Source organism: Panulirus ornatus, chromosome 26, assembly GCF_036320965.1.
Source record: "Panulirus ornatus isolate Po-2019 chromosome 26, ASM3632096v1, whole genome shotgun sequence".
Lineage (NCBI taxonomy): Eukaryota > Metazoa > Arthropoda > Malacostraca > Decapoda > Palinuridae > Panulirus > Panulirus ornatus.
In genome coordinates, this window is record NC_092249.1 from 4,749,788 (window position 1) to 4,765,396 (window position 15,609).

The 15,609-nt window shown below is 43.8% G+C and overlaps 1 protein-coding gene across 4 annotated transcripts in view; it reads right to left on the minus strand.

The window, feature by feature from the left end:
• The window catches only part of LOC139757414 (uncharacterized), a 584,870-nt gene that overhangs the window by 433,389 nt on the left and 135,872 nt on the right, over window positions 1-15,609 (minus strand). For 3 of the 4 annotated variants that reach the window (XM_071677893.1, XM_071677895.1, XM_071677891.1), the window contains one exon: window positions 10,691-10,735. The exons of the other annotated variant lie outside the window; for it this stretch is intronic. In XM_071677893.1, coding sequence (XP_071533994.1) covers window positions 10,691-10,735 — 45 coding nt within the window. The remainder of the gene's footprint in view (window positions 1-10,690; window positions 10,736-15,609) is intronic. 4 annotated transcript variants of the gene reach the window in all.

The following is a 15,609-nucleotide window of genomic DNA, read 5'->3' on the forward strand; positions in this document are numbered from 1 at the left end:
AAGGAGAGAGAGTGTCTGGCCGGAAACACTCGAACACTAATGGACGTAAACCGGATTATGAAGGTTAACTGAACTGTTCGGATACGACGTAAACCGGATTACGAAGGTTAACCGAACTGTTCGGATACGACGTGGTGTTAGACGGACGCTGGACGCGTCGCGCTATCTTCCCCCCCCCCCCCCCCTGTTATATTAGGAGGAGGAGGAGGAGGAGGAGGAGGAAGAGAAGGAGGAGGAAGAAGAGAAGGAGGAGGAAGAGAAGGAGGAGGAGGAGGCGGAGGAGGAGGAGGCGGAGGAGGAGGAGGAGGAGGAGGAAGAGGAAGAGGAGGAGGAGGAGGAAGAGGAGGAGGAGGCCGCCCCACGCCCGCCGCTCCCTCCTTGCAGGAGTTAAAAATCATTAATCAAGTGAGGTAGGTGAAGATGGTGCCTCCATCCCTGTGAGATGAGGTAGAAGTCTACCTCATGGCGAGGAGTAGAGGCAGCCAACACACCTCCTGCACCTGCTGTGGTGTGTGTGTGTGTGTGTGTGTGTGTGTGGATGTCTCACTTCACAGCATATGACTACGAGATAGCCACCTGCTGCTGCAGCTGCAGCTGCTCGCTGCCGCTACTGCTGCTGTTCTGTCGTTTTACTGACGGCCACACACTAAACCTCCTCCTCCTCCTCCTTCTCCTGCTGCGGTGTGGCCTCCCACAGCAGACGACCAGGGACAACACACCCAGCTGCTGTGGCGAGGCTTCCTCCCCAGAGGGTAGATCAGCACCACACGACAACACACCACGACAACACACCACGACAACACACCACGACAACACACCACGACAACACACCACGACAACACACCACGACAACACACCACGACAACACACAACGACAACACACCACGACAACACACCACGACAACACACCACGACAACACACAACGACAACACACAACGGCAACACACCACGACAACACACCACGACAACACACCGCGACAACACACCACGACAACACACAACGGCAACACACCACGACAACACACCACGACAACACACCGCGACAACACACCACGACAACACACCACGACAACACACCACGACAACAAAAACGACAACACACCACGACAACACACCACGACAACACACGATGAACGCCTCTCTCTCTCTCTCTCACACACACTCCTACACACCCTGGCTCTTTCCCTCCCACCCCACCCTCGCCTTAACTCGCCCGTTCAACTTCCTACATTCACACACACACACACACGCTCTCGCTGACCCAATTCCCGTAACACAAACCCCCGGGAACTTTTTAATTTCCCAGTTATCGAAGTAAAACTTGCGTGTGAATGGTCTTCCACGAGCCCGAGACTCTGGTGAAGCCTTGCGCTTAAAGGCCAAGCCTTGTATTCTCTTAATCTCAAAAAGGCGAGTAATCTATCGTGGACTTTCGCACCCACCACAGTGGTGTAGTAGTGGATGATGAGGGCACAGAGGGTTTGGAAACTGTGCCACAGTGATGGAATTATGTAACAAGTTACGTGATGTGTTGGTCTGTTGACAGTGGGCAAAGTTAGGATCCTTCCCAAGTATCTGGGGGCTAAGTTAGGACACTTCCCAAGTATCTGGGGGCAGAGTTAGGATACTTCCCAAGTATCTGGGGGCAAAGTTAGGATCCTTCCCAAGTATCTGGGGGCAGAGTTAGGATACTTCCCAAGTATCTGGGGGCAAAGTTAGGATACTTCCCAAGTATCTGGGGGCAGAGTTAGGATACTTCCCAAGTATCTGGGGGCAAAGTTAGGATACTTCCCAAGTATCTGGGGGCAAAGTTAGGATACTTCCCAAGTATTTGAGGGCAGTTAAGATACTCCTCAAAATATATCTAAGGCTATGGGTCAGCTAATATCAATTTCCACACTGTCTACAAAATCTTGTGAAGGTATTTCTACACCACACGCATGCAGACCAATGCTGGAGTCAACTCATGTCTTTTTAAAGAGATGAAACCTAACCAATTCAGAAAGTTACCCTTAGAAGCAGAACTTGTACGAAATATCACGTCCATCAAACACTATTTTGAAGAATAAACTTAGACTTTTCGAGTAAAATATATATATATATATATATATATATATATATATATATATATATATATATATATATATATATATATATATATAATGACTTCATGTGAAAGAAAAAATATACATTTCATAAACCTGATTTTGAAACATATATATATATATATATATATATATATATATATATATATATATATATATATATATATATATATATATATATATAAAATCAACCCCAATAAAGAGACAAAGGAAATAAATTAAGACTAATAACATTTACAACATGCATCGTTAATTCCCCAAATTATCAGACATTGTGTATTCAACGTTACATAAATGTGAAATATATATATATATATATATATATATATATATATATATATATATATATATATATATATATATATATATATATATATATATATGGTTTGGGCACATGGAGAGGATGAGTGAGGAAAGATTGACCAAGAGGATATATGTGTCGGAGGTGGAGGGAACAAGGAGAAGAGGGAGACCAAATTGGAGGTGGAAAGATGGAGTGAAAAAGATTTTGTGTGATCGGGGCCTGAACATGCAGGAGGGTGAAAGGAGGGCAAGGAATAGAGTGAATTGGAGCGATGTGGTATACCGGGGTTGACGTGCTGTCAGTGGATTGAAGCAAGGCATGTGAAGCGTCTGGGGTAAACCATGGAAAGCTGTGTAGGTATGTATATTTGCGTGTGTGGACGTATGTATATACATGTGTATGGGGGGGGGGGAGGTTGGGCCATTTCTTTCGTCTGTTTCCTTGCGCTACCACGCAAACGCGGGAGACAGCGACAAAGTATAATAAAAATAAATAAAATATATATATATATATATATATATATATATATATATATATATACACCCCAACTTCATGGTGGCAAAAAAAAAGAAAAAAAAAAGAAAAAGACGTATTCTCTTCGAGAGAGAGAGAGAGAGAGAGAGAGAGAGAGAGAGAGAGAGAGAGAATATCCGGTGGGGACGGGTAAATAAATGGGAGGAGGGAGGGAGGGGGAAGGGAGGTGTAAGAGAGAGAGAGAGAGAGAGAGAGAGAGAGAGAGAGAGAGAGAGAGAGAGAGAGAGAGAGAGAGAGAGAGAGGAGGGAGCGTGGAGGAGGAGGAGGAGGGAGGGAGGAGGACATGAGTGGCATAATCTTTTTTTCAAGTGTAGTGGGGGAATGAGGGCTGAAAATGCGGTGGTGGTGGTGGCTGAGGCTGAGACGACGACTGGATCAATAGACTTATGTAAGGAGGACCGACACCACGTATGTGTGTGTGTGTGTGTGTGTGTGTGTGTGTGTGTGTGTGTGTGTGTGTGTGTGTGTGTGTGAGGACTGAGGACTGGGGGGGGGGGCCACCCACACCCCCGGCCGTGCTTCATTCATACCCTATCACTAACTCACCCACTGCGTCTTTCAACTTACCTCACACCAGCGAGAGAGAGAGAGAGAGAGAGAGAGAGAGAGAGAGAGAGAGAGAGAGAGAGAGAGAGAGAGAGAGAGAAAAGAGAAGAAAAAAATAAGAATGAGGTGAAATTAAGGAATTTAGTCATGTGAAGATGAGGTGAAATGATTGGATCTAGTCATGAAGACGAGGTGAAATCATGCGTCGCATGTCGCAACTACACGGCCATCACAGAAAAGGGGTCTACGAGCTCGCTGTTTTCTTGGGGTCTACGAGCTCGCCGTTTTCTTCACAGTAGAAAATAAACACTGGCTCTACCTCGGCTCTCCATCCACTGCCTCAAGAACGCTTTCATATCTTACTCTCTGTTTATTTGCTTATATTTCCCCCCCTTTAGCTTTCCATCCACTGCCTAAGCAACACTTTAATATCATACTCTCTGTTTATTTGTTTATTTCCTTTCTTTATCACGCTATTCGCTTTTGTTTCTTTGTTACAAAAAAAAGAAAACACTTTTAAATGATATTGTCACATGTACACTCTTGTCCGGTTCATCTCCAACACTCTCTCCCTCCTTCTCGTTAGTCTCCAACACTCTCTCCCTCCTTCTCGTTAGTCTCCAACACTCTTTCCTTCTCGTTAGGTCTCGTCTTGTTCTCCCTCCTACTTCCAGACTAATTGTGGCCCACTCCATCTTGCTCCCTCCTGCAACCCTCCTCTTCCATCATTCTTTTCACCACTGTCCTCTAACCCATAATTTAGTTAACCCTCTCACACCTATTTATCTTTTATCTTATTCTTTTTTTATCTCTTCGTTAACCCCAAACCTATTCATCTCTCATCTTGTTCTCTTTATCTCTTCGTTAACCCCCTCACACCTATTCATCTTTTGTCTTAATCTCTTTATCTCTTCGTTAACCCCTCACACCTATTTATCTTTTATCTCATTCTCTTTTCATCTCTTCGTTAACCCCCTCACACCTATTTATCATTTATCTTATTCTCGTTTATCTCTTCGTGGGTCGTCCTTATGTCTTCTTGTTCCTTCCATCTCTTTCCCTCATTCACTTCTTTCCTCTCCCTTAACCTCCCATCTCCTTTCCCTCCCTCCCTCTCTCCTCGCTGGGCGACGCGCGCCTATCCACGCGTTCGCACCCCCATGTCGTAGACGGATCCACGTCGCAGACTGTGGCGCTACGGAGACTACGACTCCACGCAGAGTTTCCTACGACGAAAGGCCCACCTTCGCATACCCAAGACGCCCCGACTCTTTAACAGCAGACGTCTTGGACTTCACCAATTAGCTCCTGAAAAGGAAATTCACTTCTTCTCTGCTTCCAGAAAGCAGCTCACACTGTCACAATGCAAAATGGGTTTTTTTTTTTAAGAAATTCACTCAAACCTTAGAATATCCTTCATCACATTTGCATTTGTGAATAGTAATTAAATCTAATGCACTCAATTGACATTTGTGAATAGTAACTAAATCTAATGCACTCAATTGACAGGAAATCGCCTAATATTTACTAACTAAATCTAATACATTCAATTGACAGGACACCGCCTAACATCCAACTTATCAAACTTATTAGAAAAAATAAAATAGAGCAATATCGAAATGAAATGACTACAGAACAACGCCAATAGAAACCAAACCAGATAATTGTGAAGCAATCAACACAAGTCAAATACAACGAGGGGAAAAGAATAGTCAAAAATATTCTCAAGGCCAAACGGACAGCTGTTCACCTGAGTTCGAACCCCACTCCCTCCCCCAACAACCCCCCCCCCCCCAGGGTCTGACCTAATCTCATTATAATTACGTTAAATTAACATTTCTTTTTTATTGGACAACATTGTTAACCAGCAACTGTCCATGCGTCCACTTATTTCGAATTTCCAAAGTGTCAAATGTAAGAGCGGTGTTTACAGCTTATATCAATGGAAAATTTCGAGGATTAAGACACACACACACACACACACACACACACACACACACACACACACACACACACGAAAATAATCATTCGTAAAGAAACTAAAAGAAAAAGAAAGGTATTTAAAACGCGGTACACTTACAAAACTGGTGGTTTTAACGCGTGATATGAAATAAAAAAAAGGAAAACTTCCTTGTTCTAACATGGAACCAAAATTTGCTGACTTCAGGCATCACACTTACCCCAGACATAGCTGACTTCAGGCATCACACTTACCCCAGACATAGCTGACTTCAGCCACCACACTCGCCCCAGACATAGCTGACTTCAGGCACCACACTTACCCCAGACATAGCAGATTTCAGCCACCACACTTACCCCAGACATAGCTGACTTCAGCCACCACACTCGCCCCAGACATAGCTGACTTCAGGCACCACACTTACCCCAGACATAGCAGATTTCAGCCACCACACTTACCCCAGACATAGCTGATTTCAGCCACCATACTTACCCCAGACATAGCTGACTTCAGGCACCACACTTACCCCAGACATAGCAGATTTCAGCCACCACACTCGCCCCAGACATAGGTGATTTCAGCCACCACATCCACACTCCAGACATTGCTATAAAACGCAACACAAAGAGAGAGAGAGAGAGAGAGAGAGAGAGAGAGAGAGAGAGAGAGAGAGAGAGAGAGAGAGAGAGAGAGAGAGAGAGAGAGAGAAATATGGACAGAATGCAATTATGTCTGAATGTTTCCTCCTCCTGAACTCGATTCTGAATCAAGGCGGCTCAAGGGCGCCTGCACCCAGCGCTCCGGCCGGATAATGACAGGAAGACGAGACAGTGTAGGAAGAAAGCGAACGAGGAGACGCAAGAGGAGAAAAGATAAAAGAAGAAAATGAGGAAGAAATTATGACATGATTCTTTCGCATGAAGGAAGAAATACAATACATATATACATATATATATATATATATATATATATATATATATATATATATATATATATATATATATATATATATGTATATATATATATATATATATATATATATATATATATATATATATATATATATATATATATATATATATATTCCTTCTAGTCCACGGGGAAATGAAATACGATAAGTTCACAAGTGCAGTTTCGTGCAATGATCACATCATCAGGAGAGATACGATATATATATAAATATATATATATATATATATACATATATATATATATATTGCACATGGAGAGAATGAGTGAGGAAAGATTGACCAAGAGGATATATGTGTCGGAGGTGGAGGGAACGAGGAGAAGAGAGAGACCAAATTGGAGGTGGAAAGATGGAGTGAAAAAGATTTTGTGTGATCGGGGCCTGAACATGCAGGAGGGTGAAAGGAGGGCAAGGAATAGAGTGAATTGGAGCGATGTGGTATACAGGGGTTGACGTGCTGTCAGTGGACTGAATCAAGGCATGTGAAGCGTCTGGGGTAAACCATGGAAAGCTGTGTAGGTATGTATATTTGCGTGTGTGGACGTGTGTATGTACGTGTGTATGGGGGGGGGCCATTTCTTTCGTCTGTTTCCTTGCGCTACCTCGCAAACGCGGGAGACAGCGACAAAGTATAAAAAAAAAAAAAAAAAAAAATATTTATATATATATATATATATATATATATATATATATATATATATATATATATATATATATATATATATTTTTTTTTTTTTTTTTTTTTTTTTTTTTTTTTTTTTTTTTTTTTTTTTTTTTATACTTTGTCGCTGTCTCCCGCGTTTGCGAGGTAGCGCAAGGAAACAGACGAAAGAAATGGCCCAACCTCCCCCCCCCCCCATACACATGTACATACACACGTCCACACACGCAAATATACATACCTACACAGCTTTCCATGGTTTACCCCAGACGCTTCACATGCCTTGATTCAATCCACTGACAGCACGTCAACCCCTGTATACCACATGACTCCAATTCACTCTATTCCTTGCCCTCCTTTCACCCTCCTGCATGTTCAGGCCCCGATCACACAAAATCTTTTTCACTCCATCTTTCCACCTCCAATTTGGTCTCCCTCTTCTCCTCGTTCCCTCCACCTCCGACACATATATCCTCTTGGTCAATCTCTCCTCACTCATTCTCTCCATGTGCCCAAACCATTTCAAAACACCCTCTTCTGCTCTCTCAACCACGCTCTTTTTATTTCCACACATCTCTCTTACCCTTACGTTACTTACTCGATCAAACCACCTCACACCACACATTGTCCTCAAACATCTCATTTCCAGCACATCCATCCTCCTGCGCACACCTCTATCCATAGCCCACGCCTCGCAACCATACAACATTGTTGGAACCACTATTCCCTCAAACATACCCATTTTCGCTTTCCGAGATACTGTTCTCGACTTCCACACATTTTTCAAGGCTCCCAAAATTTTCGCCCCCTCCCCCACCCTATGATCCACTTCCGCTTCCATGGTTCCATCCGCTGACAGATCCACTCCCAGATATCTAAAACACTTCACTTCCTCCAGTTTTTCTCCATTCAAACTCACCTCCCAATTGACTTGACCCTCACCCCTACTGTACCTAATAACCTTGCTCTTATTCACATTTACTCTCAACTTTCTTCTTCCACACACTTTACCAAACTCAGTCACCAACTTCTGCAGTTTCTCACATGAATCAGCCACCAGCGCTGTATCATCAGCGAACAACAACTGACTCACTTCCCAAGCTCTCTCATCCCCAACAGACTTCATACTTGCCCCTCTTTCCAGGACTCTTGCATTTACCTCCCTTACAACCCCATCCATAAACAAATTAAACAACCATGGAGACATCACACACCCCTGCCGCAAACCTACATTCACTGAGAACCAATCACTTTCCTCTCTTCCTACACGTACACATGCCTTACATCCTCGATAAAAACTTTTCACTGCTTCTAACAACTTGCCTCCCACACCATATATTCTTAATACCTTCCACAGAGCATCTCTATCAACTCTATCATATGCCTTCTCCAGATCCATAAATGCTACATACAAATCCATTTGCTTTTCTAAGTATTTCTCACATACATTCTTCAAAGCAAACACCTGATCCACACATCCTCTACCACTTCTGAAACCGCACTGCTCTTCCCCAATCTGATGCTCTGTACATGCCTTCACCCTCTCGATCAATACCCTCCCATATAATTTACCAGGAATACTCAACAAACTTATACCTCTGTAATTTGTTGAATGTGTCTGATGACAGAGTGGCAGATATAGGGTGTTTTGGTCGAGGTGGTGTGCAAAGTGAGAGGGTTAGGGAAAATGATTTGGTAAACAGAGAAGAGGTAGTAAAAGCTTTGCGGAAGATGAAAGCCGGCAAGGCAGCAGGTTTGGATGGTATTGCAGTGGAATTTATTAAAAAAGGGGGTGACTGTATTGTTGACTGGTTGGTAAGGTTATTTAATGTATGTATGACTCATGGTGAGGTGCCTGAGGATTGGCGGAATGCGTGCATAGTGCCATTGTACAAAGGCAAAGGGGATAAGAGTGAGTGCTCAAATATATATATATATATATATATATATATATATATATATATGACAACTGAATCACTGTACGTACAATACACTGGCAATAACTCAAACACACACACACACACGTACGTACAACAGAGAAAACAAAAATACGTTTGTAAATAAAAAGAAAGATGCAAATCCATAAAAGCTCGCGAGAAGTCTGGAGGGCCAATCGATGACGCGGCTCTTCAGGTACAAGCAGCTTCTTTCCTTTCTAGGCTCTGTCTGGAAAGCAGGGAATTATCTTCCTGGAAGATGATTCCTGGAAGACGAGGGTTCCCCCACCCCGTCCATCTTTATTCATATCTGGGACACCAAATTAAACACTCAATTCCATTGGGAGTTTCGAGTCGGTTCCCAGGTGCGGTGGGGAGGTGGAGCGATACACTGGGGAGGAGTGCTGAAGTCTGGTGGAGTGGGGAGAGAGGGGGGGGAGATTATGAGTGGGGAGAGAGAGAGAGAGAGAGAGAGAGAGAGAGAGAGAGAGAGAGAGAGAGAGAGAGAGAGAGAGAGAGAGAGAGAGAGAGAGAGAGAGAGAGAATATCAGCAAAGTACGCGCGTCGATGACATACCAAGGTTGAGAGACACGGAGAAGACACCAGCGGAAGGGTCAACCTTACACGCATGGACGATGGTAAAAAAAAAAAAAAAAATGGGGGTCCACCGTAAGAAAGTGCTATAATAACCAGTACCAACATCTGATGACAGCTGCTATATGCAGATGACACTGTGTGGTTACCTAAATCAGATGACATGGATAAAATGGTGGTCCAGCTCGAATATATATATATATATATATATATATATATATATATATATATATATATATATATATATATATATATACATATATATATATATATATATATATATATATATATATATATATATATATATATATATATATATATATATATATACGTTATGTAAAATTCTAATATGACTTTCTGTCTTACCTCCTTATCTCTTAGTTTTACGGTCCTATTTGTGTTTTGTTTGAGGCCTGGCCTCCACGAGATATCCAGCTTTCGACATCAAACACCAAGCAGACAATATTACAAGCATGGCTGTGTTCATCACTACACACAAACACCAGATGATTCTGTATGCTTCAAATTGGCATGTATTTTATCCTAAGGATGAATTACATTCTACTGTACTATATGTACAATGCTGAAGTATTCTAACGTACTTACACTCTATCCTGACTAATTACATTCTACTGTACTATATGTACAATGCTGAAGTATTCTAATGTACTTACACTCTATCCTGACTAATTACATTCTACTGTACTATATGTACAATGCTGAAGTATTCTAATGTACTTATACTTTATCCTCAGGATGAATTACATTCTATTGTACTATATGTGCTATGCTGAAGTATTCTAACGTACTTATATGTTCTGTCTCTCTACTTAACAACTACTTTACACTACAGTACAGGTTCGAGTCACCATCTCCGGTACCACACCCCTGTACCGTCCTGGTGAGTCTGTACCCTCTGTACCCCACCATCACTGTACCGTTGACCCGACCACGTACCATCGCATAACTCCTTACCACACGAGATGGTCAGAATGCACCATGGTGGATCTACCGTCCCGTCTACCTTCACGCTACATCTACCCATTAGTCAGTATCTACTGTGTGATGTGTAGTTTACCTCCTGCTTGAGTCGCTGTCTACCACGGCCGCGCCATGATCGTACCTGTAAAAGAAAAGAAAGACGTAAATGTAACACTTGTATACAGAGGAGGTTATTAACCATAAGGTCAAGTGTGGCTCCACCACCCTTGAGCACGACGTTACGACCCTTGAGCACGACGTAAAGACCCTTGAGCACGATGGTATACGACCCTTGAGCACGACGGTACGGCCCTTGATCACGACGTTACGACCCTTGAGCACGACGGTACGACCCTTGAACACGATGGTATACGACCCTTGAGCACGACGGTACGGCCCTTGAACACGACGGTACGGCCCTTGAGCACGATGGTATACGACCCTTGAGCACGACGGTACGGCCCTTGAGCATGACGGTTCGACCCTTGAGCACGACGGTACGACCCTTGAGCATGACGGTACGACCCTTGAGCACGACGGTACGACCCTTGAGCACGACGGTACGACCCTTGAGCACGACGGTTCGACCCTTGAGCATGACGGTACGATCCTTGAGCACGACGGTACTACCCTTGAGCACGGCGGTGCGAGCCTTGAGCACGACGGTAAGACCCTTGAGCACGACGGTACGACCCTTGAGCACGACGGTACGACCCTTGAGCACGACGGTACGACCCCTTAAGAGTCTGGTCGGAGGCCAGGTCGTCATACACAAGGGTCGTACCATCGTGATCAAGGGTCGCACCGTCGTGGTCAAGGGTCGAATACCATCGTGCTCAAGGGTCGTACCGTCGTGCTCAAGGGTCGTATACCGTCGTGCTCAAGGGTCGCACTGACAGGACAGCTGGCCCTCGACCATCAACACACACACACAGTGGGAAATGTAGCAGCGTTTTGTGGGACGTGATGCATATGTACGACGGATGGTAATTACCACCAACACCTCCAGATGCAAAGGAAAATACGGCAATATATCTGAGGGAATTTATTGGATAATCTTGACAATATGTTATTCTTGAGTTAAGCTGGCGCGCGCGCACACACACACACACACACACACACACACACACACACACACACACACACAGGCAGGAGGTGAGACATATCTATGTACACACACACACACACACACACACACACACACATAGGCAAGAGATGAGACATATCTATGTACACACACACACACACACACACATACACACACACACACACGCACACACACACATAGGCAAGAGATGAGACATATCTATGTACACACACACACACACACACACACACACACACGCAAGAGATAAGACATATCTATGTCCATACAGAGATACTACATATATGATGATTCAGCCAATCACACTGACTGTTGGAGGGTGACTGTTAGAGAGGCGACTGTTGGAGGGTGACTGTTGGAGGGGTGACTATTGGAGGGGCGACTGTTGGAGGGTGACTATTGGAGGGTGACTGTTGGAGGAGCGACTGTTGGAGGGGCGACAGTTGGAGGGAGATTGTTGGAGGGAACACCACTGCGAGGACCGATTTGGAGGCTCTGGTAGCGGCAGTGGGAGGTAGTGGGTACCCACTGCCAAAATCGCAAATATAGAACTCAACTCTTCCCTGCTTGTGAGCGGGAAGAGGTGATGATGGGGGAAGGGGTGAGGGAGAGGAGGAGGAGGAGGAGGAGGAGGAGGAGGAGGAGGAGGAGGAGCTCACACACGAATGGGAGAGAGAGAGAGAGAGAGAGAGAGAGAGAGAGAGAGAGAGAGAGAGAGAGAGAGAGAGAGAGAGAGAGAGTGTGTCTGTATCTGATGTGTGTGTGTGTGTGTGTGTGTGTTACTACCTACGAGTGCCTACGATGGAGAGAGAGAGAGAGAGAGAGAGAGAGAGAGAGAGAGAGAGAGAGAGAGAGAGAGAGAGAGAGAGAGACAATATACCAAAGCCACCACCCGGCCTAGGGAAACACACGCGCTGAAATAATACCGATAAGAGACTGCACGTTCTTTTCTTTTTTCTCTTTTCCTTTTTTTTATTTTCATTTTGTTCCATCCCTAAAGAAACCGGGCTTCGTCACAGACCTACCCACCATCCATCCACGTCCCCTCCCTGCAGGTTTCAAAACCTCCGTAGCCTTCACAGATCTTTAGATCAGGGGGTCTGGATCCACGAATATCATGACAATAACATGTACATAAGGTTAGGTTACCGACTCGTGAAGCATCACCGAAACAAATACACGAAATATACAGTCAGTTACAGAACAAATGCAAACAAACAAACAAACACACACACACACAAATATACATATTATATATATATACTATTCGCCATTTTCCGCGTTAGCGAGGTAGCATTAAGAACAGAGGACTGAGCCTTTGAGGGAATATCCTCACTTGGCCCCCTCCTCTGTTCCTCTTTTGGAAAATCTAAAAACGAGAGGGGTGGATTTCCAGCCTCCCGCTCCCTCCCCTTTTAGTCGCCTTCTACGACACGCAGGGAATACGTGGGAAGTATTCTTTCTCCCCTATCCCGTACATATATATATATATATATATATATATATATATATATATATATATATATAACTCATTATCCCGGGGGATAGGGGATTAAGAATACTTCCCACGTATTCCCTGCGTGTCGTAGAAGGCGACTAAAAGGGGAGGGAGCGGGGGGGCTGGAAATCCTCCCCTCTCGTTTTTTAATTTTCCAAAAGAAGGAATAGAGAATTGGGCCAGGTGAGGGTATTCCCTCAAAGGCCCAGTCCTCTGTTCTTAACGCTACCTCGCTAGTGCGGGAGGTGGCGAATAGTTTGAAAGAAAGAAAAGATATAAATAACTCATGTAATTTTCCAATCTTCAGATCGAGAGATTAACAGGTATATTAAAATGATTTTGGGGTTAATATAGCTTTAAACTCTTATGGCTTTGTGGGGGCATGGCGTCGCTCGCTTGCCACCCCGTTAAATGCTCAGATCCTATTAGCATCTCCAGAATCCTTCGCCCATATATATCCATTACTAGGGGACAGTTAAGGGGCTGATCCGCCTCGTTAAGGGGCTGATCCGTCTCGTTAAGGGGCTGATCCGTCTCGTTAAGGGGCTGATCCGTCTCGTCAAGGGGCTGATCCGTCTCGTTAAGGGGCTGATCCGTCTCGTTAAGGGGCTGATCCGTCTCGTTAAGGGGCTGATCCGTCTTGTTAAGGGGCTGATCCGTCTCGTTAAGGGGCTGATCCGTCTCGTTAAGGCAAGGGTTTAGGGTTAAGGCCAGCGTCACCAAGCAGCGATAGAAACACCGTAGCCCAGTAATAATGGCAGGACTTTATAAAGTACACGACACGGCTGGCCAACACACACACACACACACACACACCCATGACGTGCATCAAGTACAGGTCTTGGGCAGGACAGAATCTCTCTCTCTCTCTCTCTCTCTCTCTCTCTCTCTCTCTCTCTCTCTCTCTCTCATTTCCTCTTCGCGAATCTTTATCAGACAAACCTTATTAAAAGGGGGAACGAGCTTTGGCGTTCGCGATAATCATATTGGCAAAAATCCTTAAAAAATAGAAATAAAAAAAAATGCGATGGGCGTTCGCTCCATCCCGTTTGGAAGTGAACTCCCTCCACATTCAATCCATCTACATAAGAGTGAATGAACGGCATCATACACTCCGCCTTCCTTCCTGCCTCCATCGTATACTCCATCCCCCTTAAAATCCCTGAGCACCCAGTCCATCCCCCTACGGAACATACCCCTTACATCATACACTCCCTCCCTAACATGTATCTCCCTTAAAACAGTATATATATATATATATATATATATATATATATATATATATATATATATATATATATATATATATATATATATATATCATCACTATTATCATCATCATCATCACTATCATTATCATCATCATTACTATATCATCATTATTATTATTACTTTTATCATTGTGGTGTCATGATTTAGCTACTTCAGTCACGTTTCAGCCAACGCCACCTAAAATGACTGGGGCAGCGCGAGACACGATATCCCACCCAGTCTTTACCCAGTCCCTTGTACACATGAACCCAGTCTCCCCCCAGTGCCTCTCCCAAGTAAAGACAGTCAACCACCCAAGAAAAAAATGAAAGATAGGGATGGGGTGGGTGGGGGTGGAAGACTCAAGGGCAATAAATATGGTAAAATACACGACGTTCACGGACCAGCGCCGTCGCAGACGAACTCGATTCCAGCCTCACAACCCGGAAATATAAAGCAGACGACCGAAGTCACACTATAAGCCCGTCACAACATTCATAACCAGGTTCGACCCAGCCAACCAGCCCGTCTCACACGGTGTCTGTATCCACAACAAGGATGAACAATACACAGCCTCCAAATGGCGTCCTAGATACGTCTCTTCGTTGTATATCAACTAACTCACATTTCCTTCTTGTGTCTCCCCTGATGATGTGATCAATACACGAAAGTGCACCACTTGGGAACTTATCGTGTTTCATTTCCCCGCGGACTCAGGAATATATATATATATATATATATATATATATATATATATATATATATATATATATATATATATATATATATATATATATAACTGACTTATATTTCTCTCTTTGTGTCTCCCCTGATGATGTGATTATTACACGAAAGTGCACTTGGAAACTTATCGTGTTTCATTTTCCCCGTGGACTCGTGGGACTATATATATATATATATATATATATATATATATATATATATATATATATACCCGAGAGCACCTCTGAATAATGTGAAAACTAAAAGCTGAAAGTTAATTTGTAAAGACGTACGTCCACCCATTCATTCTGTAGTTGGATGCCACTACAACGCGTTAAGCTATTTTTTCTCTCCCACGCGAGAGCGGCCGATTCCTACACACCAACACGGAAGAAATACAGACGCAAGAGGGGAAGAAATATATCACTTAAGGAAAAAA